Source organism: Opisthocomus hoazin, chromosome 6 (assembly GCF_030867145.1).
Source record: "Opisthocomus hoazin isolate bOpiHoa1 chromosome 6, bOpiHoa1.hap1, whole genome shotgun sequence".
NCBI classification, from domain to species: Eukaryota; Metazoa; Chordata; class Aves; order Opisthocomiformes; family Opisthocomidae; genus Opisthocomus; species Opisthocomus hoazin.
Window position 1 is genome coordinate 76,063,080 of NC_134419.1, and position 26,004 is coordinate 76,089,083.

Consider the following 26,004-nt stretch of genomic DNA (forward strand, 5'->3'; position numbering starts at 1 on the left):
ATTTTCTATTCTGATTATTTCTTAGTCATAAAAGCTCTGTGTTTACTTCATGAACTATGGCGTCAGTATCACACAACATGACGTTTGTTCATCTAGAGCAAGCTGAATACTGTCTGCTGAAACACTACAGCATAGGTGAGATTCAAGATCTTTCTTACATGAGATGTATTTGTACAATTAACACAAAATTAAGGACTTGAAGGGGAAGTCCAATAGGAAAAAAACAAATAAAAATATCAGTACTACACAACCAAACGCATTTTCAAAACGTCATGCAATGGAGGGTAATTAGCCAACTTAACACTTCCTTCTACACACTCAGTGATTTGAGATGACCCAGGGCGTTAGTGGCACGGCAATGTACATACATTATGGGTTCCCACAGATACACTTTGCCCAGTAAAAGATATTTCTTGCTCCTTCGCCCTATGCAGACTTAATTCAAAAATAACTAAGAGAGGAGGATATCATTCATTTAAATACAATTTCCCCAGTGAACTCTGATTACAGCTGCTACCTCCATTGAGGTAGAAACCAAGACTACCCTCCTTGTATTACAGTGTGAAATCTCATATGGAAAATTCATTATATAAGTCAATGCTGATGTAGCCACCAAAGAGAGACAGATGTAATCTGAATGACTCTATAAACACAGCAGGATACACTCCTTCAGCAAATAACTGATTCTCAGAATTTGCTTACCAAGTTTCAGTAAAAACCAGAATTATTAATGGAAATTCCAAAAGATGGTCTAATGACATTCCTGTTGTCGAAGTCTATCCTATTCATTATTTCTACAGATACTGCATGACATAGTCAAAATAATATCAAATAGCCTTAGTGCTTATGAAATTACATAGGGAAGATCACAGAACCATAGAGTAGTTTGGGCTGGAAGGGACCTTTAAAGGTCATCTAGTCCAACCCCCCTGCAATGAGCAGGGATGTCTTCAACTTAACCAAGATGGTCAGAGTCCTGTTCAACTTGGTTTGAATGTTTTGAGGGATGGGGCATCGACCACATCTCTTGGCAACCTGTGCCAATCTTTCACCACCCTCATTGTAAAAAATATCTTCCTTATACCCAGTCTATATCTACCCTCTTTTAGTTTAAAACCATTACCCCTTGTCCTGTCACAACAGGCCCTGCTAAAAGTTTGTCCCCATCTTTCTTACAAGCCCCCTTTAAGCATTGAAAGGCCACAATAAGGTCTCTCTGGACCCTTCTCCTCTCCATGCTGAACAGCCACAACTCTCCCAATATTTCCTCACAGCAAAGGGGTTCCAGCCCTTGGATCATTGCTGTGGCCTCCTCCAGCCCTGCTCCAGCAGCTCCAGGTCTGTCCTGTGCTGAGGGCTTCAGAGCTGGACACAGGACTCCCGGGGATTCTTATCAGAGTGGAGCAGAGGGGCAGAATTCCCCCCTCCGCCCTCACCCTGCTGGTCACACTGCTGGGGATGCAGCCCAGGGCATGGTCGGCCTTCTGGGCTGTGAGCAGACATTGCTGGGTCACGCCCAGCTTTTCATAAACCAACAACACCAAGCCCTTCTCAGCAGGGCTGCTCTCAATCCCTTCATCCCCCAGCCTATATTGATACTGGGTATTGCCCCGACCGAGGTGCAAGGACATTACCCTTGTTGAATCTCATGAGTTTCACACAGGCCCACTTCTCGAGCTTGTCCAGGTCCCTCTGGATGGCATTGCATCCATTCAGCATGTCGACTGCACCACTCAGCTTGGTGTCATCTGCAAACTTGCTGAGGGTGCACTCGATCCTGGTGTCTAGGTCATTGACGAAGATATTAAGACCGTGGTTAAGAGTAGAGTTCTCTTTCAATCGAACTACACAAATGTCATCCAGATAAGGATATCTGGAGTCTAAATTGTCCCACAAACACTTTACTGTGATGTTTCAGGTGAATGTGAAAATTTACAAACAAGACTGAAAATTTATGTGTTAATAATAAGTTATTGCAAGTAGCTTTAAGCGACAAGAGTTTATCTGTTCATTTTGTATCATTGGAAGGCATTAAAGAAAGAAAGAAGGACTTTACTGTAAATTGGAACCCTAGGGACTATTAATTAGACATTCTTTTCACAAACAAGGGTGGATACGTTATTGAAGAAATATTGTAGCATAACAAAACTCTTTGCTCATACAGTGTTAAGAAACAACACTGGAAGATAACAAACAAGGCTGATGAATTAAAAAAATGCAATAATTAAACGTGCCCGATTCCCATGCCACCATTTACCAAATCTAAGTGGAAACAAAATTCACATTGGGAAGAACATCATTAAAATTCCTCTCATAAAAGGCTTCACTTCTATTTATAATCATGTTGCAAAGAGACTGAAAAGATGCTATTTCTGTATGTTTGTTCATCTCGCGTTGGCTTTATACCTATGAGAATCAATTTCTTTTGCAAATCTAAACTCAACACTTGTCTGAAAAAGTCAGATATGCTCTTTCAGTGTATTGTCTAGTTTCATATTTACTTTTTTTCACCACTGTCATCATTACCAGTGTGCTGGTATCAGGGGTACCCAGCTAGTTCCATGCAACTCTTTGCAATGTTCTGGGCATACAAAAGTGGGTAAGTGCGTCATCATTTGTAGTTCCTGCTGAAACACATCAGTGAAGTCAGAGGACACAGTTTTACATTTTAGAGTGTTGATTTAAATGAGTCAATTACTAGCTTTTTGGGACCAAATTCTCATGGTCAACCTGCTCATGATGAATCAGGAAAACTATCAATGGATATGAAGCCATGGGACTCTTGCGAGAGCTTCACAGATCAAAACTTATCCAAGGTCTACTGTGTGGGGATTATTAGTTTAGGTTGTACTGACAAGAGGATAATTATAGGATCAGATAAAGCATTTTTCTCTAGTAGAGATAAATTTTTTTTTCACTCTGTCTATGAGTACAGATATTGAATTAACAGGGGGTCTATTTTAGAAGACTAAAACTCTCTTTCTTACTGTATAAATAACATTTTTGTCTCAGCTCTGTGTTTACCAGTTCCTCTCCTTACACCTTCTTCAAGCTGCAGGAAAGTCCCTCCTGGCTGATGTGTCACTGCATCCAGGCAGCTCCACAAGATGTGAAGTAGGGAAGATGAGCCTCTGTCTCTGAAATGAAGCTGCAGAGAAGCAGCTTTCCTAAAATACCTGGCACTGCAGTGGGCACAGGATACCCAAGACATCGATTTAGGAAAGCAGTTAAAAGTATGTCAAAAGTACATTACTAGTGAGAAGAATGTCTGGAATCAAGTTTAAAGTATATTACAATCAGTAGAAATATTTGTATTTGCCTCAGTGAACTCCCCATCATCTCTTTAATTGGAAGCATGTGATTATTTTCTGAGTCAAACAAAGAACCTTCTCTGCATTAGGGACTCTGGAATAGACTTCACTGTGGGTCTTTTGATAATTGTATGGATACAGTAATGTAGTTAAATGTTTATGTGTAAATACAACTCTGAAAATGGACATATTTCGTATTTGATTTTCTCATACCCATTTCCTACAAATGGCACAATAGGTCACCTGAAATGTCACAGTGTTTTCTTTGGGCTTTGTACAAACTGTCAAAGACAATCGATGATAACAGTCAGACAGGGCTTTATTAACAACCAGCAGGACTGTAAAATACTTCCAAAATTATGTTCACTAACAGTTCTTATTTGACAGTTCCTGTTTGTTTGCCACTACCAATTATTTACCCTATTAGCACACAGGAAGAAGCCCTGCAAAACTGATTTCTTTGAGGTCTAATTCCTTCCTTTTGCTGAAAAGATGTATTAAACATAGGTCTAAGTGCCATCTACACTTCAAGGTGGCAAAAGGCCTCCCAGTAAATGTCTTTCGGGTTAGGGCTATTCTTTATCCTCTGTGGAGATACTCGTGTTTCTTGCTCTGCTGCAGGCCAAACCAGAAACTACCTTGTCCTTGAGCTTGGAGACCTTCAGACAGAGACTGTCAATATGGCATTAAATGCCACTGAGGATGTTTGCTGGATATTGGTCTAGTGTTCTACATTTGCTTGCTTCACCCTCTAATAAACCTGTTTGATTGCTAATATGCACAGTACTCTTCAATTTTCTGCATTATCACTACGTCATTAATAAACACAGCTGGGCATGAGGAGTGACACAAGACTTCAGGGGTGCTTGGAGTCCTTCTTGCCCAAAGATATGACTCACATCCAGTTAAATACATTTCACAATTAACGCTCCTGTTTCCTAAGAAAGATATGATCAGGTTATCTATTTCAAAGACAAAGGTGTACTAAACTGTCTGTCTCAAATTATTTCTGGGGATATCTATCAACCACGTTAACAGCTTTCTATACAGCGTGAATACATCATGTAAATACTTTGTACTGTAAGACAATCCTGACTTCTGCATGTGAGCTGCAGCGTGTGCTCCCATTGACTGAAAGAAGCATCTTGAATGCTCTTTTAAGAGAAAAATTTGGTACTATAAATTTCATATTCCTAAACAGAGAGTTCTATTAAAATAATCTGACACTGAGAAAATCCCTCCTTCTCACAAATACTTGACATATTGCAATGTAACTTAATGCTTCCAAAGCATGGCCCTGGGAACACTCTCTTCTCCTCCTTCTTCAGTGTTTATGACAAAGAATTTCAAAGAACAGTGTTTTTCTAAGATGGTTGGCAGTGAAGTAGCTAACAAAACTGACAAATAAAGTACAGTATTTAAAAAAAAATATAAGCTGACTCTGGAAACTGAGTTATTTTTCCATTTTACACTCAGGAAAGAAATTATGAAGTTCTAATAATAGTTTTGGGGGATGTAAGACTTATTGCAAACCCACCCCAAAATCTTCTGCCTACTAGCAGCAGAACCTGATTAGAATCCATTAACCTTTAAATAAATTAACTATTTTGACACTCGGAAAACCAGCACTTGGGAGAGCACAGTCAAAGACAGTTCACAACTGACCAACTCTCAGCCACAGTTTAAAATTTTCTTCTTGTACGAAAAGTGCAAAAGCACTCTATTCTAAAGCTGCGGCTTTTTCCCAAAGATATTTCTAACCTGACCAACCTGTCTTTCTGCAATGCGAAATGAAAAGACACTTTATTTTATTGTTCTTTACAGTAATTATGCCAATTGAGTTTCTACTTTTCTAATCTTTGTGCTAAGAAATACCAGCCATGAAAACTCTACCAAAATAAATGTGTGACTCAGTAGTCAATTGCTCAATAAAAATAAATGGTGATTCATGCGGTACAAATACACTGAAAATTCAGCACACAGCAAATGATTCACACACTTCAAGTCCAAACATATTATCTTTATATTTGAAGAGGAAGCGGGCAGAAATATTTCTTTAGCACAACCCACACCTATATCTGTGGTGATATGAAGCAAGATTAAAAACAACAACAAAACCAACAAAAAGGTTGCCTATTTGAAGTTAAAGGAACAAGATTAACAAGGCTGGTAGACTTAAAACTATGCTAACAGGATGGTTTTTTTACTCCTTTCTCCTGGCCAGTAAACTAATTCCAGTGGTTTCTGTTGAGTTATTATCAATTTTCACAAATATGAATACAGAATTGGACTCTCCATAGTTTATTTGGATTATCCAAACCCACTAAAATATAGGGAATTCTGATGGCTAAGTCAGGGTCAAATCTGAAAGGAGAAACCATGGTAACATTCACCTTTCAAAAACACATGGAAGAAACATGATGGCACTTTATGTGTAAACACTCCCTCTGTCATGTAGTGTCACCTGTTTAAGGCTAATGGATTGCCGCTTTTACTAATAGATTAAAACAGACCGAAAAAAAATATAAAAGATTACACATAACATTTAATAATATTTTTTAACAGGTAGACTTCAGAATCCATAAGAACTCAAAAGCCTGCACTCCTCCACCTTCTATCCAGGAGGTCAAACAACAGCGTCTTCGCCTACCTGCCTCATTTCTTTGTAGTTGTGATGCTTAAAGTCAAGGTTATCCGTGGTTGTCATTTCATTTCTTCTGTGGTAATAATTATTTGGGTCTGAGAAAAGAAATGAAAGAAGTGTCATGTGCTAATAAATTTTAAATATAGATATGCTTAGCCATAATGCACGCAAGGAAGATGGAAATCTGAATTCCACTGTCCTATATGTATGTAAAACAGGTTTTCAAAAGCAAAATTCAAAGAAACAACAAATTTGAAATACTTCTAAGCACTACACAAATCAGCTCCCATAGGTCCGAGCAGAAGCAAGGAGGCAGCAGGCATCAGCTTGCAAGACAGCTACTCTGCATGAACATCTGAACTCCAACAGAAAAGCAGAAGGGCATCCTTAGGCTAGTGGGAAGGGCAAAAGACACCGGAAAATAGGAGTCAGCTGCAAGAGGAATGAAAATCACATCAGAGGAAAAAGCCCCAGTGAATATTTTGTGTCTATATGGTTAATTTACTGTTACAAGGTATTACCTTTTCATTTTCTTGATGAGTATTTTCAGAGTCTATGCACTGCTTGCAAAATATAGAAAGAATCTACTCTGCACATTGAATGTTCCTGATTATTTTCCTAGATATTTTTTGTGGAAGCGGGAGGTCTCTGTTACTTTAAAATTAGCACATTTGTTTCTATATGGATATGATTTACAGTTCATCTGCTTTGACATATCAAAGAAGTATATGTGGATAGAACAAAAACCTTTGTTTCCTTGACTTTCCAGGCCATTCACCTGGAAAAAAAAACCAGGCCAAGACTGCTAGGACTCAGCTTTATATTTGCTGATATATGTGCTCCTAGCCTAATCTACTATGATTCATTTTTAGAAATAAACAAGTGTATTTGGAAAATGTCAGACACATGCCTTCCTTTGCCATATCTGGGATGCCTGGAATTTTGAGTAATTGTCAAACCAGAGGTTGTCAGGCTATTACGGAAAATTGTTTCCCTTTGCACAAAATCATCTTCATTTGGTTTAAAATTATTGGTGAAAATCCCCAAATATGAAAGCTTAAATAACATCCTGACTTATTGTGACACAGCCTAAAGACTCCCTCACTAGAGAAGAAAAATTATTTTTTTAAACAGTATCACCTCTCGATTATTATTTCTTTTTGGGGGATAAAAAGCATAATTATTAGTAGGAAGAATAAATAGATACTATTCTGCAACAACACTTCATCAAATTATGGAAAACTCATAATGCTTAAAAATATCTTATAACTTAACATTTTTAAGCTTTGTATTTCTGACATTAAAACACAAAGTCTCTCGTTCTTCCCATAAAATTCTCTAAGTATTTGGGGTTTTTTTCTCATGTGGAAGGAAAGCAAAATTTGAACTATTTAAGTTATTTATGAAATGGAACATGCAAGTTCCATTAAGCTTCACAGTAGCATTACTCATTGCCTACCACTTATTTACTCTTCATTCGCATGCTTGTCTCCACTGCTATTCCCTGATCGACAACAGAAATACTGGAAGGTCAGTATTTGCTCTAGAAATATGGCTGAAAAATGTCGAAAAAACATCTTGCTTCAGCAAAATCTGGTTGTTGAATGCAGTCTGTCCTTTCCAGGGAAAACTTATTCTGTAACAATACCACCTGGAAAACGATTTTAATTAGAGCCTAGGAGGAAGGCAAGATTTCTTTGCTTAATTAAAAAAATAAAAAAAGTTTTGAAGTATCAAGAGTTTCACACAATTCACCTGCATTTTTAGGTCTTCTTTACAACCTAACTGCACGCAAAATTGATGGCAGACCACTGACAGCAGCGATGCTGCAGTGAGCCTGCAGACGACTCTGGAAGGTCAATCCATGTTAATTCATAGAAATTATAGATTAATATGCTGACGACTGAGAAATGGAAATCATAAAAACCCACTTCTTTGAGATAAACACAATGTGTTTAATGCCACACAAAATATCTTTGCCATTGTAAGAATATCTCTGTGTTATAAAAATATAAAAATAAACATCATAAAACTGACAGGATATTGAAGGCTTTCTTTGTCACCACGAGCCAAAATACACAGCAACTGATTTTTTTCCTAATACTTTAATCCCATTCCTTTCAAAGTCTGGCACATTTTCCATACATCAAACATTAATATCATGGGAATGACTGTGAATGCTGTAGAGTTGGTGGAAACTTAAAAAAACACACAGTGAGAATGGTTGTATCTCTGGTCCGCCCTTAAAAACAGTGCACAATTTGACAGCTCCCTGGAGAATTCACCCTCATATTTTGCCAGGCTTTACTGTGAGTCTGCTTAGACCACTGGATTTCTGCTGGAATACAGATTAGAAAATTAAAAGCTAAAGTGCAGAAAGGCGTAGAAGATTTGTACACAGCTGGTTAGGTCCTCTTTGGCAAAAATTATATTCTTATAAAACAGAGGATAAGAGACTAAGAAACTCAAACCACAGAAGAATTAGAATTCAAATATACTCGTTTATTCATGGCACTACTTCAGACAGTCTCGCTTCCAAGCAAAGAATATCCTGCAAAAAACTGACACTCCCATTTATATAGCAGAACATATTATTTTTTTCTACCACTAAACAATTTTTACATGATAATCAGAATTAATTAAGTTTGAAGGTAAAGGGAGCTTGTTACCTTCATACATCTATTCTTTGTAAAGATGGACAAATGACTAGGAAGCCTTTTCTATCTTCATTTCCATGCAGGAAACGTTCAGTTCTAAAACACCCAATGCCTTTCCAGCATGAGAGCTCTGGGGACTGCCCATAAAAAGTACCAGAGAGGACTGACTGCTCAGCAGTTTGACGTATAGAAGGGATTTTCTGTTCTATTGCAGCCCTACACAGCACCTCAAGCACTTCCATGCTTCGTTCTCATGGAAGTCTTGCAGTGAGCTGTATGGTATCGTACAGATGGAGCCTGCAAGCTCAGAAGTGGTGCTCATCTGGTACTCCAAATGGATGAGGTAATTAAGTCATCCCAAGTGATTTAGATAAGTTTTTAATAAAAAGAATAGTCTAGTCTAAATCCTTTAGAGTGCCTTGAAAACCTCAGCATACCAGTTTTGCAAATGACTGGCTTTTTTCCCTTCCGTGTTATATAAGTGAATTTGACTTGTCTTGGCAAAAATGAACATGTCACAGACAGTGCATGTGTAATCTTGAAAAAATCCACTGGCAGACTTATCAGATGTCAATTTTATTCCTCATGATCTATTTCATGGCAGTCATGAGCATTAACATCACACGTTAAATCAGCAGTGAAATAGTCTTCTGCAACTATATATAGATTCTTTTCTATATATGTTGATGTATACTCAAATACTGCACAACTAATTCTAATGAAGTATCATGAATGATAATAATGTGTAAGAGAAAAAACTAACTCTTAACCTGTGGTAGTTGTTTCTTAAAGATTTTCTACCGATGTGTGATGTTTCTAATAATTTCCTACAGTTCGATTCTAATAATAATGATAATTCTGAGGGTTGGTAATACTGTTCCAGAATAGTATGCACTTCGTTGTACAAATAAAATATGAACGAAAACCTTTTAATGACACCCACTGCATTGCTGAGAGATGTTACACTTCTGTCTTGATGAGTATGGAGAAACACAATATACAAGCTTTTCCCCGCAGAGTTATTGAGTTTGGTGTCATTTTTATTTAGTCTGTGCTCAGACAAACTTCCAAAAAAGTTTTCACTTGCCCAAGATTAAGCTTTAGCTTTGAAAAGGTAAAAGCAGAACACAAGGACACACTGTGACTCTAAGTAAAAATTCACTCTCACGAGCAATCTGCTGAATTTAGTCCCACTGTATACACATTCAATTATAATGAAAGATATTAGTAGAAAGTCACGGTTTTATAAAAAGTGAGTGCATTCCTAGACTTGACCAGGAAGCCTGGCAAGAAGAGACAAGCAGTGAAAATAAGACTGAACGATGCATCCACTGTAAAACACGGTACACTATTACAGAGTAGTTTGTCTTTTATCTTGGGTGGAAAGTGGGGCGCAGTCATGATACTAATGATAGTTTTCTATATAAGAATTATTAAAAATTAAAATTAATCACAAATGTATTTTATTAAAATAAATGACTATTGCCTTGAGTACTCTACAGTATAAATAAATGCGTGAAGATCTCAGCTGATTTTCTGACTCCTATCTCTGAGTACTTTTGATCATATGCAGTTTCTTTTTGGTTTTCCTTAGGTTTGAGAAAGAGCAGGCATGAAAGGTACATCCATCCCTCTGAGGCACTTGCAAAAGACTGTGCATGTCAGTCTACATCTATGTAAATACCAACATTTTTGGAAACTGGAGAGAGAATTAAATGCTGGTGCTTTTGTCCTCTTTTTCCCCAGTGAGAAGTGGCAGCTCTGATCTTCTGTTATAGGTAGGATTTTCTGGCATCTTTCCTCCACAGCTAAATGCTTTTCCCTTGCTGAAACAGCAAATCACTTCTGTTGCCTGAAAGACGGTACTGATAAATTTGGATAACATAGCTTTTTGTAGAGCTATTATGATAGTCTAGAAAAGGTTGTTTGTCAAAATTAGCCTACAATACACCAAAAATATATGTTATGAATAATATATAAGCATTACACTGATAAAAATTACAAGCATCTTATACAATACTGATTAGATAATCAGTAACTACTCTGTTCCAATTATCTAAATAGTGTTTTCTCACAATTTGTCCAACATGCACCTAGCATATGTAGCAGGGTTTGTTAAAGAGTCCTACCCACATGAATGGGTCCTAGCTGTCTTTAACTGTTTCCATCACATTCTGTCAGTGCTAATAATCTTTCTTAGAATATTAATATCTTATTCAGGTTTTTTCTTTCTCTAGTATTCCTTTCTTACCCTCCGTTGTGAGCCTACATGAAGGAAAAATGATATACAGTACAGACAGAATGCAAATCACTTAATTTATTCAGGGATTAATAAAGACATAAAACCTAACACTGCAAGTTTAAAACACATGAGAAGAAATTCAGTCATGAAAAAGTCTTACTTCCCTTGTGCCCTTCTTCTTTTCTTGGGGTACCTCCCAACGCCCCATCTGCCCGTGCATTGTCATTGCCTCAGGAGGACAAGGTGCGTGGGAGCAATAAAATCCGACTAAAGTCCTCCTTCCGACAACTTGATTTCTTGAACATTCACACTTAGGGTGCAAATATAATCAAAAACATACCAGGTATTCAAGGGAACTGGGCATCACATAACTTCTCTTGTGGGTCTGTGGACTTTGGAAAGGATAGAGTTGTGTGAACTGACAGACCTCCACCTCCTGATTTTTATGAATTTAGGAGACTTGCAGTTTTAAGGAGGAAACCTCTGTCAGAAAAGAACCCTCAATTTCTGGTCCCACAGTCAATACTGTGTACTACAGCAGCACTATCAAAGAAACTGGACCCATGGCCTAACCAGTCGGTTATCTAAATTGGAACAAGTAAGATAACACCAAACAAAGGGTGAAGAAGCAATTTACAGGGAACTGCAAAAATAAATCATGTCTCACAAGAAGAAAATGCACATGGAAAGGCCTCTGCAACCTAGGGAAGAGCTTTGTTTGGAGACCCTTGCGTGCGATGAATAAAATGAGCTAGAAGAAAGAAATGTCAGTTCTTTCTGAGCTAAAAAGATGGGTCAGCAGCTTATCAAAACCTATTAGTTCTTTCAGTCCAATTACATTTTGAATAAACACACCCTATTCCCATTGTGTTTCTCAATGAATGATTCTGGTATTTTCTTTCAGGAACAAACTGAATCAGCCACTGCAGGCAATTAACTCAATAAATGATTACCAGGAAGAAGCACTGATGTTGTTTCCATGCTAATCCAAGACCTGCAACAAGCTGTAACAGCCCTCGCTGCAACAGTGGTGGAAGTGCACATAGGTTCGTACCCCAGCAGCACCTTCTCCCACCGACATAGCCCCATAAAGCTGAATGGTGACAAACGCTAACACTGCAAAGCAGAATTTGGCCCTGTATGGGTGTATACCCAACAAGAATCTAGTCTAAGTAACTGTTGCACTGAATAAAAATCACCTTTCCAAATATCGACAGTTTTGCTCTTTCCTCTTTAAGTACAGGTTTGTGGAATAGAAAAGGATCATGAGATTTTCCTTACAAATTGCTCTCCAAAATGGTTAGAGTGTCATCTCTGTTCTTCCCTGGAGACCTCCATGCACGTCCCACATGCCAGTAAAGTCACGGTGCTTTTCCTTCGGCCTCTCAGCCTGTGTTATAGAGAGTGGATCCTCTGCAAACCCACACAGGAATTTGGGATAGATAGCTGCTCTCTGACAGCCCACCAGTCCTCTCCAGAGCTGAGGGAAGTTACTGGATCTGGAATTGTCCATCCAGAGTAAAAGGTACAGCGTGAAACGAGCAACCCTCAGAGCTGGAGTTTTCTAAACTTGTGGTTGAAATAAATCAGAATCCTGCAGAAAACATGAATATTCACATACACAGGACACCACTGGTCAGTGCCATTCAAGACCAGGAGGTATTTGTTACCCATAGAAACACAGTGCTGCTAACTTTCACTGCCTCATGGTAATACACCTTCAGACTAAGTTTTATGACAGTACTTGCCCCATACTTCTATTCGTCAGAAAATTATGCAGATTGTTTTTTTTTTTCCGTGAGTATTTAAACATCTAAAGGACAAAAATCAGGCTACCTCTGTTTGGCATGTGAAGACCCTACATCAGCATTGGAATTGGAAGCAGCAAGTCTCTGAACAGCAGCAGGAACAGCTAAAGCAGTAATGATAGGCTCTGGAAAGGCAGTTCTCTTTCTGACTCTAGTATTTCGGAAATTACTATTCATAGCAGCATGCAAAAAAAAAGAGAGCGCTATCCCCAAAGCGCCAGAATTTAAGATCAAAAGAAAACAAGCAGACGAGAGCTGTGGAATGAATAGTGGGCAACTTACAAAAGGTTTGAACAGTTTTTCAAATATTTGTATACATACATATGTGGGCACAAATCCAACATAAGGCTATTTACAACGTGCTTGAGAGAAACATGGCTTTGCCATAATGTGCGGTATTGAATGTCCCTTTTTAAAGTGGCGTTATATAAGGTCTCACTTTGTGTACACTGTTTAGCAAAACCCTAATAGTATTTTGCAGACATATAATAAGAGAAACAGCTAACATCTGAAGCTTGTGGTAAGCATCAGGTTGTGTCTTTTACACAGTCTTTGCCAGGGACAGGACCATTTACCTTCACCTGAGAATTACCAGTGACCAGGTTGGATTTAATAACACTTGAAATCTGCTAGAAATTCTTTACATCCCCAACTCCTCTCCCTCCCCCTACAAGATAAGCACTAGTTCAGTCACAGTAATTGCCTTCAAATTATTTCAGGGATATCTTATTCCCCGTACGATGAAACAATCATTAAAAAAACCAAAACAGTCTACATAACTATAATGGTTCTTTCTTGCCTTAGAAGCTTAGATTTTTGCGAGTGACTGTTCTGATACGTAATTCTATTGCCTCCCTAGTATATGTGCACTCAGTAAGATTAATTGCACTGCACTTTAGCATAAACAACAGAGAAATTCTTGTTAGATCATCCATGCAATTTTGTTTTATTAATAAAGCCACTTATACATAATATGAGTTTGCATTTGAAGAGTTGTCCTGATACTGTCTGTGTATCCAGACAGATATTTTTATTTCTTTTTGCATAACTCTACTCACCAAATACAGGCATTACATCAAAAGCAAAGCTGTCCCCAGGAAATAAAATTTCTGAGTCTCAGCACAGGCAGCCATATCAACATCATCTGAGAAAGACTCTTACCTGGCAAAGGACACCCTAAGATTTCCAGTCTCATACAGATGCTACCTTCTTCGAACCAGGACCGAGGGTTTATACGGATATAGCGTGCAACCAGTGGCACCGGCAACATATTAAGAACGGGGATCTCTTTCTCACTGTTTCCTTCAAAAATCTATGTATGCCAAACATACAGAAACGGGAAGATAAGTTCTTCAAAAAGATCTACAAGCACTCTTTGTATTAGAAACAAACAAAGTCACCTGGCACAGTCCTACGTTGATGGTGATCTAGGCCAGCACCGCTCTTTAAAGAGCACGATCTCCCCATGTCCCTCAGAGAGCGGCAAAGAAGCCCACGCTCCACACTTTCTTGCCAACAAAAGGCACCTCGTGGGCATGAGATGTCCCCAGGGACCAGCAGACTGACTCTGACCCTTGCTTGGGCCATGCAACGAGAAACTTGTCTCATCACAGGCAAGTCTACTGCCAGAGTGGGCGTTCATCTCCATAGGCAGACATGCATATTTGTCATATAGGATATTCTGGGTCCCTCTCTACATTATGCTATTTGCTCTTAAAATAAGTGGGATCTCTGAGAGACGTTGCCTTGTAGCCCTACAATAACTAACCTGGCAAAAGAAAACTCCGCATGGACAGCCCCTGCTTTCCCGCCTCTGCTTTTCTCTGTAAAACATCTGTTTCTCGATACTCACCACATCTCCAGATTCATTTCTGACAGCAGTCCATGCATGACTGTCATTGCTCACCAATACTCTGTAAGAGGTCACCCAGTTACTCCTTGAAAAAGACAAAGAGTATCTAAGTTATTTTTTCATAACTGAGAATGACTGCAAATTGTGTTTAATGTAATACAGCTTGTAAGACTGCTAGCAACGGAAATCCCGGTTGGTAAAGCCATGACAAGTCTTGGCTGAAAAACTGACATGCAAATCTAGATTCAACAGATAATTAAAAAAGCCTAACACATAGAAGCAAAGAATCAAGATGATATTCTGGGATTCCAGGAGGTGAGGGATTATTGCTCTCCTTTCCTTTTACATGCAAATTTGGGGATAAATGGCTTATCTAGAGCAGATTGATCCAGTGTTCAAAAATTTTACCTTTTCAGCTACAGAACATTTATTATTTCTGCTGTTATTATCAGAGAGGACGGGGAAAAAAAAATCCTCTAGAACGAAAAGTCCACAAATTTCAACCAGCAAAATTTCCATTACTTTCGATACAAGAATGACTGGAGCCTGAAGTGCCTGTATTTATTAGCAATAGATAGGAACAAAGAGACAATTCTGTCTCTGCACACCACTGTCCAATTGATCACAGTACTAGTGCACTGCTACAATATCTAAATCAATTTTCAGTAGGTGAGCTTTCTAGTGGCGTGTTATCTGATTTTCAGCAAAATCTCATTTAATCTAAAAAACCAGAATCTTCATTTGTACTTCAATTGTGCCTTGTCTTTATTCAGCTAAAGAACAGTATGAGGAGAAATAAAAAGCTGCTTCCTATATTCCCAGAGGAGTTAAAGGTATATAGCTTTCACACTGTCTAGGCATTCCCCAAGGTAATGCATATACAGCTATGGAGAAGGTAAAGCTCTGACTCTTCCCTCATATTTGTAGGTCTGAAAGGGCAGCAGTAAGTTATTTTTTTCCCTAACACCTTCCTGGTTTCAAGAGGCAGCAACGGAGGAGAGCTGTGTCTTGGAGGTATCTTTGTACTGTAAAGCCAGTCCAGGATGATTAAATTCTGCTTTCCTTTATACAAACTGATTGTGTGTAACCATCGGTCCTCTAGAGCAGTCGTTCCTGAGCATGGGTTTTAGCTAAGCTACAAAGTCAGATTGCTGGGAGCAAAACCGGGGTAAGGAAAACTCTTGGGACTAGGAAGAAGAACAGGGGCACTTTGGGTGGTTATGGGAGAAGCAGCAGAGCCTATGGATTGGAGATAAGGGAGTACCTGGAAGGAAGACACACCTAAGAAAAGCTTCCCCTTATACTGCACCCTGACAAATGCAACTTTTTTTGCTTTTCTTTCCTTTAAAATCAACAATCAACAGTAGCAAACTACCTGTGAACACAAACACTGACTTCACTGTGCTTATGTTTAAAGGGACAAACTAGATTTTACGTGTTCACTAAAAGAGATTCAGGCTTCTAGTGAAGACCAAAAAAGGGGTAGGGGTGAAAAGAGAGCAAATTGATCAGCCACAAGATCAGCACAAGTTCACCCAGCTTCATCTTTTACAAAATAGCGACCTTCAAATAATGCCTCAATCAATGTGTGGCAGCAGAAAATCTATACCTCTACATCTCCATCTGCTATTTCATATTCTGAGTAACAGTTGTCCCACTTATACAAAAGATTCAAACTGATGTCCAGACTTACGCTGACACCTAAACCCAAAGGTTAGGTGTTTCGTAGGATTTAGCAAAGCACTTCTACACGTAGCCTACTAATTCCCCCAAAAGTCAATGGTAAGATATGTTTTTGAAAAAATGACTGAACAGACCCAGCTCTGTTTCACACACTAAACCAGTCCCTTGAAAACCTTTCACCAGCTTTCTTAAATGAATAGATTTTGCCATTCATGTTTTTTTAAATAGAAAAATCTTGACTATTGCCAAGCAGGCTGAACGTTTTGTTATTGCATTGAATAGATGAATACATCTATCGCCTGGAACACACACAGTACTTCAACATTTGTTAAACAACTTCAACAAGTTAGCAGCCTAAAAATACTCCTTGTCTGCCTGCCAGTGGAAGATCTCCTGGGGCAGGGAATTTGCCAGAGATCTGCGGAGCACCATGCTGGCATCTCAGCTCTTCGTGGCTGTAAAACGAAGTACAACCAGACAGTGACTACAGCCTGGTATAGAAGTTGTTACTAACTCCTGTAAAGAGCTTGACTTTCTTCCCTCAGCTTCTGCAATAAGCTGGCAGTTGCACCGGCAGATTTCACAGTGATCCTAAGTTTGAGGATGGCAGAATTACATCTAGTTAAGATGGAAGCTAGGAATTTCAGAAATGGCCAACATCTAAACTCCAGGAAGAGGAAAAATAACATTTTCTGAGTGAAAAAGAAACCAAGTTTCAGAACAAAATTCTTTCCATGGGGGTGTCGGTGTGCATATTCAGTGCACATAAAATGGTGGTGTGGGGGGTTTTGGTGGTTTTTTGTTTTGTTAGTTTTTTGTGGTTATTTTTTCATATTCTCGGCTGTTTTTCTGAATCAAGACAAATGACCAAAAGATGCAATGTTATGAACTGAAAACACATCGTTGAGTCTGAAGTATTACAGAATTTTTTTTCGCTTCAGCTGCACGAACAAGATTAGGAGGACAAACATAATGCATCCATATTCATTACTCTACACCTGAAAAAAATTTTTCAAACAGAATAACACAACCACATGAAAACAAGATAACAGTGGACATTCTGCATCATTGAGAATTTTGTAAGGAAATCATAGCATACAGAGAAAGCTTTTAAAAGAACCAACTCACTTTACTGGCATGAGAAAATGTTGCTGCTACACTAATATTTCCCAGCTGTGACTTTTATTTACCATATTTTAATTTTCTCACTCCCTATAGTTACAAAGGTTCAAACTTCTCCCAGAGGAATATGTATACCAGTCAGTCCTACACATATTCCATCCTGAGTGACAACAAGCAACATGCTTTTCACAGCCAGTCTGCCAATTAAAATACAAATGGGACTACATCCAGCCTTGTACGGTTGCAGTATAGAAGGATTACAGAGGGTCATGGGAGGAGATAAATCAGCGTAATGTATTAGGTTGCACACCACAGCTTATTAACTGTGCTTGCCTGTAAAGAATAAGCATCCACTTTACATTTGTTGAGATGCAGAATAAAGATCCTCCTCCCACTGGCCTTAAAAGCAAAACCGCCTCTAGGGGCTTAAATTCTTCCTCCTTTTTTCAAATGTCATAAGAAAAAAAATTAAGAAGGCTACTGTAAATTCACCTTCCCCTCAGAAATGGCATCTTCTGCCTTGAAACCACATTCCCCATGGTGAGGAAGGGGAACACCACACGCATTCATGTGTTTGGAATATCGGGAAAACTAGGAGAAGCTAATGCACAGGGCTTCAGACCGGACAGCTGAGTATCTTTAAATCCCAGATACGTCTACAGATACAGACCAGCAGAAGAGCATTCACATACTAAATCTTCTGGAAATCTGCGGATTTTCTGCACATGTGCGGCACAGGAGGTCTGGTGCTTCCAGGAAGCAGATGGATGTGCTACACATGCTCGAAACAACAGCCAGTCTGTTTACAGTCAGCACAGTGCTTCCTGGAATTGAAGAGTTGAATACGTACATGGTGCTCGGTTTACTCATGGAGACACAGAAACCTAAAGCTTTCAGGGAAATCCATCACGGAAACAGGACAGCTAAAGCAAAGTCTTGTGCTAGAAGAGGTGCTGGGGAATATCACGTGTGTTGTGTTGTTACCTGATGACAGGAAGATCCATCTCATTGGGTTTGGGATCCGCAGACATTAATTTCTGCAGCACATCATATTGCATCTTTTCGGGGCTCATCAGCACTGAACAATAAAGCTGTCTAAGGAAAGCTGAAAGAAAGCTATAAAGCTTTACAGTACTTAAGATGTCCCCACCATTGTTTGAAAGAAGCTGTTCTGAATTAACGCTATAAGATCTCCCTGGGCTTACTGTTATACTCGTCAGATATTTGTTGGTTTTATAGAGTCAAAGAGAAACAATTCAGGGGAAGTACTATGCCAGCATTCAGAAAAGAGTGCGTTAATTATGGAGTTGTTTCTTGGCAGGAAGCTAGGCAATACAGAAGTTATCGCGTGACATCTTCAGAAGTGTTCAAGGTCACCTCTGGTTCATCATGCTCTAGCATGAAGTGTTACTTACACAACTGCCTCTCAAATTTCATCAATGCTAGAAAAGGATCATGAGATACAGATTTGAGAGGAATCATTTAGATTCCTGTGCTTCCCATTAATAATCCTTTCTAAAATTTATGCCAGCCTTCTCTCTTCAGGAGGAACCTATCTGAAAAATCTCAGTATCTGCTGCCAACATTAACCAATTTATTTCACAGAAAGTAAACACAAAATTCAAAATATGATTCAAATTCACCTAATGTGGTGGATTTTTTTTATTATTATTAATTAGCTGGGTTTTATGCATTAGCTTTAGACAGGGCTTGTCTGAACATCTTCAATTTTAAATTCAGTTTCTTGTGATGCATGAAAATGTCCAGTTTGTCCATTTCCATCCAAAAAAAGACAAGCTGAGGGATTAAGTGACTTGCCCAGGGACAGAGAGGAAACCTGAACCAAAGTGAAGAATTAAAAGGAGATCTCCTACAGCCTGGGCAGGTTCCTGTCCAGAGGATCAGCTTCTCCTTATCTAACCAAACCATCAGGCTACTGAGCATAGGGAAAGACACCATGACAGCACCAGAACAACAAGACATCTTTCTGCCTTGCCTGTGCCAGTATAATTAGCTCACTTTTCTTTATGTGTATCAGACACACAGACAAAGCCCAGCTCAGCACAACACACAGTGAGTACTAAACGAGAAGCAGTGGAGAGATGTCATGCGTTTGGCTGCCCAGCCTCCAGCAGGCGAGTACATCGCTGAGACTCCTGACTATCTGGACATGGGTTTATTTTGTTTGAACAGCGTCTGCTGCGTGTAATATTTTAAGGCCAAGCTTCGCAATTATGGAAAGCAGAATAAGCAACAAGTGAAATAAACCTGATACTCTAATCCTAGTCTCTAAGGAACCTTTTCTGCATCTCTAAAACACCACATGATTTGAGATAAACAAGGAAGGCTGGCAGGTGCTGGTGAGCAGAAGCTCAGGCCCCCAGTGGCAGAGATGGTGGAGATGAGACTAGCAAACATTGGCACAGTTCATGTTAGCATCATCTAGAAAGGAACCTTGCTCCAGCTGACCATATCATTCTTCTGCTGTCATGCTAATCTGATTTTTCTGCATTACAAAACTCCCAAATTGATAGAAAATAGAAATAGACAGGCACACAAATGTGTATCTTCCCATAATACAAAAACTGACAAGCCAAAATATTTGAAATAGTAGAATCTCTATATCAAAAGATGCTAGGCAAAGCTTAGATTAATCTCTAATCACGCAACTGAATCAGCATACCAGAAAGTAAATGGCTTTCTGCTTGAAAACGGTAATTTGTAGTCTCATGCAATCAAACCTAACCCCATTAATATTAATATCATATAATAATATTTATGCTGATAAAATTTTAAATCACCCACTGCCCAGCAGTTTCAAAAACAAGCCAAGTCAAAAAACACTCAGGCTAACCGCAGGTAGCCCAGCAAGTTTTACAAACTAATTAAAATTAGTATGATTAAGAGATGAAGCTTGACTAGCAAGCAAGGGTATTTTTTTTTAATAATTGAAATCTTTGAATGTTTAATTTTTAAAATTGCTTCTAGCTGACTTAAATGAATACACTGCTGTGAAATCTTGCTCTTCAGAGGCCCAAAGAAGAAAAGCTCAGGGCCAGAGTTTCAGTGGCTCAGAAAGAATTAAGCACAGATTTTTCAAAGCTCTCACCCTAGTGAGGAGGAGTTGGGGTTGCAAATGCATTTCCCACCCAACAACTGCCACTTGCAGCCAGATTTTTACAAGATTTTCATCTCTGACTTTCTGATCTTTCTGGAAAATCTGGTGTCAGCTGTGGGTGTTTCCTTTTGCTGTTGTAGAGTCAGATAGTAACACCTGAAGGTGCCAGGCCTCCCGCATGTGGTCAAAGACATCCTCCGCCCCAATGATTTTTATGGTCTTAAAAACTGTCATTTCAGGTCACATTTTGCAAAGAGATCTGCATGTGCTTGAAGTTCTTCCTACACCAGACGTTCCCCTTTTCACATCTCCTATTTCTGCTAAGCACAACAGAGCTGCGATTCTTTTTCTCCTAAACCTCCTTTTGTAATGTTTCTAATTTTCCATTCTTGTTTGTATCGATCATACTTTTGGAAATCCATCATGTATTTGAAAAGAAGAATCTGAACTACATAGGCACTGCCTCCCTATGCCTTTCTGTCTCCTTCCCGTGAATATTAAAGTAATGGAAAATGAAAAGCTCTGACAGTACCCAGCAAATACCTCCCTTTGTGTGCACGGCTGTGAGCAGATTTGGAGCTATGCTGAAGTGGCTCACATCTACCAAGCGCACACGACGATGTGGCCAAGTGCCGCTCGGTGCTGTGTGCTGGAGAGAGGAATATCATCTCACCACTGACATGCTGAGGGGCAGGGGGCACAGAACAGCAGAGACCGTGAAGAGAGGGAAGGAGGGAAGAAGCTGAACCAGAGGGACGCAAGTTTAAATGGAATTGGCAAGCAAGCACTGAATCTGGACTATGTATGGAGTGGTCAGGCATTGGACCAGGCTGCCCAGGGAGGTGAGTGAGTCCCCATCCCTGGAGGTATTTAAAAAACATGTAGATGTGGCACTTCAGGATATGGTTTAGTAGGAATGGTGGTGTTGGGTGGATGGTTGGCCTCGATGACCTTAGAGGTCTATTCCAACCTATGATTCTCTGATGGCATGCTGGCTCAGGAAGGCTGCTCAGGGCTTGGGTGGAGGGGAAAGGTGCAGCTGTCTGGTGTCCTCTAGGTACACCACACACTCTCATTATTGCAGCGAGTCACAATGCACGTGCAAAATACACAGATCAAGGCTGTAATGAAGAAGTGTGAGTAACCTATTGCAGCAGATGCCTGTATTCTTTTGATGTATCCTTTTCCTAAAGGCTTCAGCTCATTTGATTTCAAACTGCCCACTGTAGTCCATTCCGCAGAGGTTAAAAAGCTTTCCTTCATCTTCTGATCATCTCCAGCAAGCCTCACTGTGCAAGGCAGGTTCTCTTCACTCAACACCACCCTTTGCCAGTGCAAAGCGGAGGTTAGCCAGGCAGGAGCTGTCCTCATGGGGATGGCAGTGACCTGCTCCAACCCAGCACAGTGAGTCTCTTGCGTCTTCAGCAAGAGTAGTAACTGGAGCAAGAGCATCATGACAAGTCGTACCCGCAGCAGAACATCATCTATTTTGACATTTTTGTCAAACAAACTTGTGAAAGGATAAACACATTTCTGGGTGTGCTGTCAGAGCTCCACCTACACTGGATCATCTGAGCTGGTCACAAACCCAGCTCTCCAACACCAGGAGCAGACAGCAAGTGTTCATCTGCAGCGATGAACGCTGTACCGAAATCCTGTGTAGGGCACGAGAACTGAGGTGGAGGATGAACGGAGCACGTGAACTGAAGTTAAGTAAATAGATGGAAAGAACTCAAGGCTCAAGCTGCCAAAGGCCGACTGCCAGTGCTGCAACAACTGAAAGCCCATGAGACAGCTCCAAGTCAGAACTAACAGGAAATACAAATTAAGAAAACCAATCATAAACACAAGTATAATATGTAACTAGTGACATTCATATGTCAAGGGAGCTTTTTCTACACTGAATTCAGGTTGTTTTGTAAATCCCATCAATAAACTTGATATGATTTCAGTGGATTTGGAACAATTCAGTCTATGAGAGTCTGACTTCGCAATCTCTGTATTCCTGTCACCCTGTCAGGACAAATCACAGTTTGCACTGATTTCATGCACTGTAACGATTCAGGTCAGTACAGAGCAGCTGTGTATTTTATTACATGATTTGGATAAGACTTTGAGACATTTTCATCAAATTTGCTGAATTTTCATCAGGGTGTGTTTTCAGTGTCTCTCCCTGGGATCACTTGTTTGAAAGTCAATGCCATGTGTCCTCGTGAGCTGGACAGGATTTAGAGTTTGTTCTACTTTGCTTGCAAAAGCAGCATTGCGCTGCTGTTGTATTTCACCCCTTCTTTGTGTGTACAGTGAAAAATTCTGTTTTCTTATGTATCAGTAGAAACAATTCATGTACCTATGAGTAACTGCTTCACTGTCCCAAATGTTAACACAGTTACGCTGAACAGATAATCACTCTTTGGACTCTTATTATTGGAATGCTGACGATGTTGATGTGATTATCTCTTCATGAAGCCAGCCTTACTATTGAGACCATGGTCTTGATGCCACGAATGGCTGATAAACTGAGGAGGAAGTAAGGATTTTTATCCTCTTGCAAGCAAGAAGTTTACCAGCTTGCAGCCTTCACCTGTAGACTGTCCATAATGCAAATCTCAGCTCCTGAGGAACTGACTGTGAGTATAACAATAACATGCATATTGTGACTAAAGAAAGAACAGAATGCTGTGCCACCAAAGTTAGAAGCAAGTAGACTGCACTGACCTAAATTTATCCTCAACTACATCTCTGGAAGGTACCCAGCTTTCTACAGACCTACAACTCCCTAAGGACATTTTGTCAAAAGGGATGCTTGGGGATTATGAAGGGCTACACTGCACACAGAGAAGGCTGAAGATAAGGGTGTACTCTAAAGAAATAGCAAAATTATCCCCCTATTCAATTACAAATGCCTAGCAAAATCATGATCAGACAAAATATCAAATCTGCTAGATGTGTATTATTTGCTATCCCCACAGAGTAGCGCAATGAATCTGAAGAAGCGACACAACAGGGAACATGTAGTGGTGTCTACGCTAGCTTTTAGTTAAAACACAGTTTCAACAGCAATGAACAAAATTGGCCAGTTTAAATGTGGATCGGTTTAAAAACAAGCATTACCTGTAACTCACTGTAATTATTCCTTCCAGCCAGCAACACCATTGATTTATTGTCTCCTCCAAGCAACCAGCATTTTAAGCCCTGGTGCAGGCTTGCAAGGCACGCAGACTAACATCTACCCAAAGCAGACTTTGCAAATTGCGATCACTCCCCTCTTTTTTTTCCTTAAAGACAAATATCTTGCATAAAAGTAAAAACTTCTTCAATATTTTCATGAGGCTGAAAGGTCTTAAAAAAATCATAGCTGGAAATAAGTCTATTTTGATTTTTTTCTAAAAATTTCAGAATTTTGCTTTGGAATTTTAACATTCTGCACAGATTATTTCATCTCTGCTTTTTCTCTTTGTTGTCATTTTGTTATTTCATAACACACCGTGATAGGGCATAATGTAACATGGTTGAAAGATTCATTTTAACGAAATGCGTGGTCACCAATATATTTACTCCCTGAAACATCGCAGCCTCTTCTAAAAATCAAAACATCCTCTGTGCTGAAACAGTCTGAAGCTCAGTACACACAGTGCCTATTTAGACATGTGGGTTTTCCCTTGTTACAAAAGATGGTACTGAGTTATCAAAAGATTGTTTGGGTTGTGGGAAACATGTTTCCCATGTTTTTTAGATTCTTGCCAAACTGCTAAGAGTGATTAATATTTTCTTTCTCTCTGTCAAGAGTGCATATTTTCAACTATCACATCATTGCTTTAAATATATGGCACAATTCCACAGCGATGCTTCCAGTGTCCCACGCAACAGCCTTGAACAGTGGTTAAAGATATCTGGTTGATAAAACTGAAAGATGTATTGACAGCAATATAAAGAATGACATCCTGTCTTTCTCCCCACAATATTCAGCCATAAACCCTCTTGTAGCCCAGCTATGGCACCATCCACCTCTTGGAGGAGGATGTCCCATGCCTTTCTGAAGTGTTGCATCACTCACATCACTTTCTCTAGCCTGAGAAGGCAAACAAAACAGCTCTGCAAAGAGAAGTCACTGATGTCCATCTATTGACTGCTGGATATCTTACTGAAACAGTGTGGTAACTGAACAGAGACACTGATCTCCAGATGCTCTGAGTTTGTGCAAAGGAATTGATATTCCGCCCACTCTCAAGGTGTCTCAACCAACATTTGTGGCACTTCTGAGTTTTGGATATCTTCAGTGTAAAAATCAAAAAGAAGTCCTGATGCTTGCAACTGTGCCCCTCTATCTGTGAAATTCAAGATCTGCAGATCTTCCGGATAATCGAAACATAGTGCGTGACTTATGATGGTAAAAGAGCACTTTGCCACGATTTCAGGTTTCCCAAGAATGCCTCAGGTGCCAGGACAGCAACAGCCACTGTGTCTACCTGCTTAATTTGACTGGTAAAAGGAAGGACTTCTCATCTTCAGGATTGCTTTGGGTTTGGATTTTTTTTTTTTTCTTCAATGCCTGTTTTTGCTTGTTACAGAAAGAAAAGCAGAAAGATTAGATTCCATGTGACTGTCATGGAATTCACAGTTGGGCCATTTGAGCACAAACTTTGACTCAGATATGTTTTTCCTTAGAAAGGAAATGATTAAACAATTAAAGTATTCATTACTAACCAAGCGTGGCTTCCTTCTTTCTCTGGTCTGTGTGCACTCGAGAGCTGTTTCTGCAGCTTAGCCTCTTCCTCCCCCCGGCTCTCACATCTCAGTCACCAGAGTCCTGGACAGGCAAGCAGACCCACAGCCCACAGGGGCAGACAGACAAGAAACAGCAAATTTGCTATTGAGATTGGGAGAGGAATAACTGAGGTGAAGCTGTTCCTGGCAGCATACAGAAAGTGACAACCCCAAGAATTTTTGTGTTCTTTGCATTGTGTCAAGTGTAAACTTCAATTCATCCGTTGCCTGTTAAGCTTGAAAAAACCAGTAAGCAAGGCTAATTTGAATAGACTGTCTCTGGGTGGAGTGGGCCACCAGCAAAACCAGACTGCTAGTGCTGCTATAAAGGAGTAAAGGGTTGCTTCCACCACCAGTATGTGAGCTCTGGCTACAGCATCAGAAATACAAGCAGAATCAAAGGCCAGACTGCTCGTAACTCAGAAGTCGGGGCCCTGCGATGAGGGGCAAAGTTACTTGCTGCAGGATTCATTGGGGTGTCCTTGCCTGCCCTCCCTTGTCATTTTACACGTGCTTGTTGAGTCAGCAGCAGGAAGCTAAAGGGACCAGGACAGGTACAAATTTGTTCTAGGTACAAGCTCAGAGAGGACTTTCAGTTAAGTAAATTCTTCACTTGAAGTTACTTGTTCAATACAAAGAGCGGAAGAAACCCCAGAAAGGTTGCTTTTCTGATTCTTTGTCACTATCACATAGGAACATTGGTGAAATTAGCATGTATCCTAGTGTCTTGACTTTTTTATATAATGCTGGGAAAGCCTCCAAGTCTTAAATAAAATTCTTACCCTAGGTCTCAAGCTTGG

The 26,004-nt window shown here is 39.7% G+C and overlaps 1 protein-coding gene across 1 annotated transcript in view; it reads right to left on the reverse strand.

The window, feature by feature from the left end:
• The window catches only part of CPXM2 (carboxypeptidase X, M14 family member 2), a 79,827-nt gene that overhangs the window by 16,940 nt on the left and 36,883 nt on the right, over positions 1–26,004 (reverse strand). Inside the window, exons 4-6 of the mRNA XM_009934612.2 lie at positions 14,515–14,599; positions 13,824–13,974; positions 5,962–6,050 (exon numbers count right to left, since the gene is read on the reverse strand). Of these exons, the coding sequence (XP_009932914.2) occupies positions 5,962–6,050; positions 13,824–13,974; positions 14,515–14,599 (325 nt within the window). The remainder of the gene's footprint in view (positions 1–5,961; positions 6,051–13,823; positions 13,975–14,514; positions 14,600–26,004) is intronic.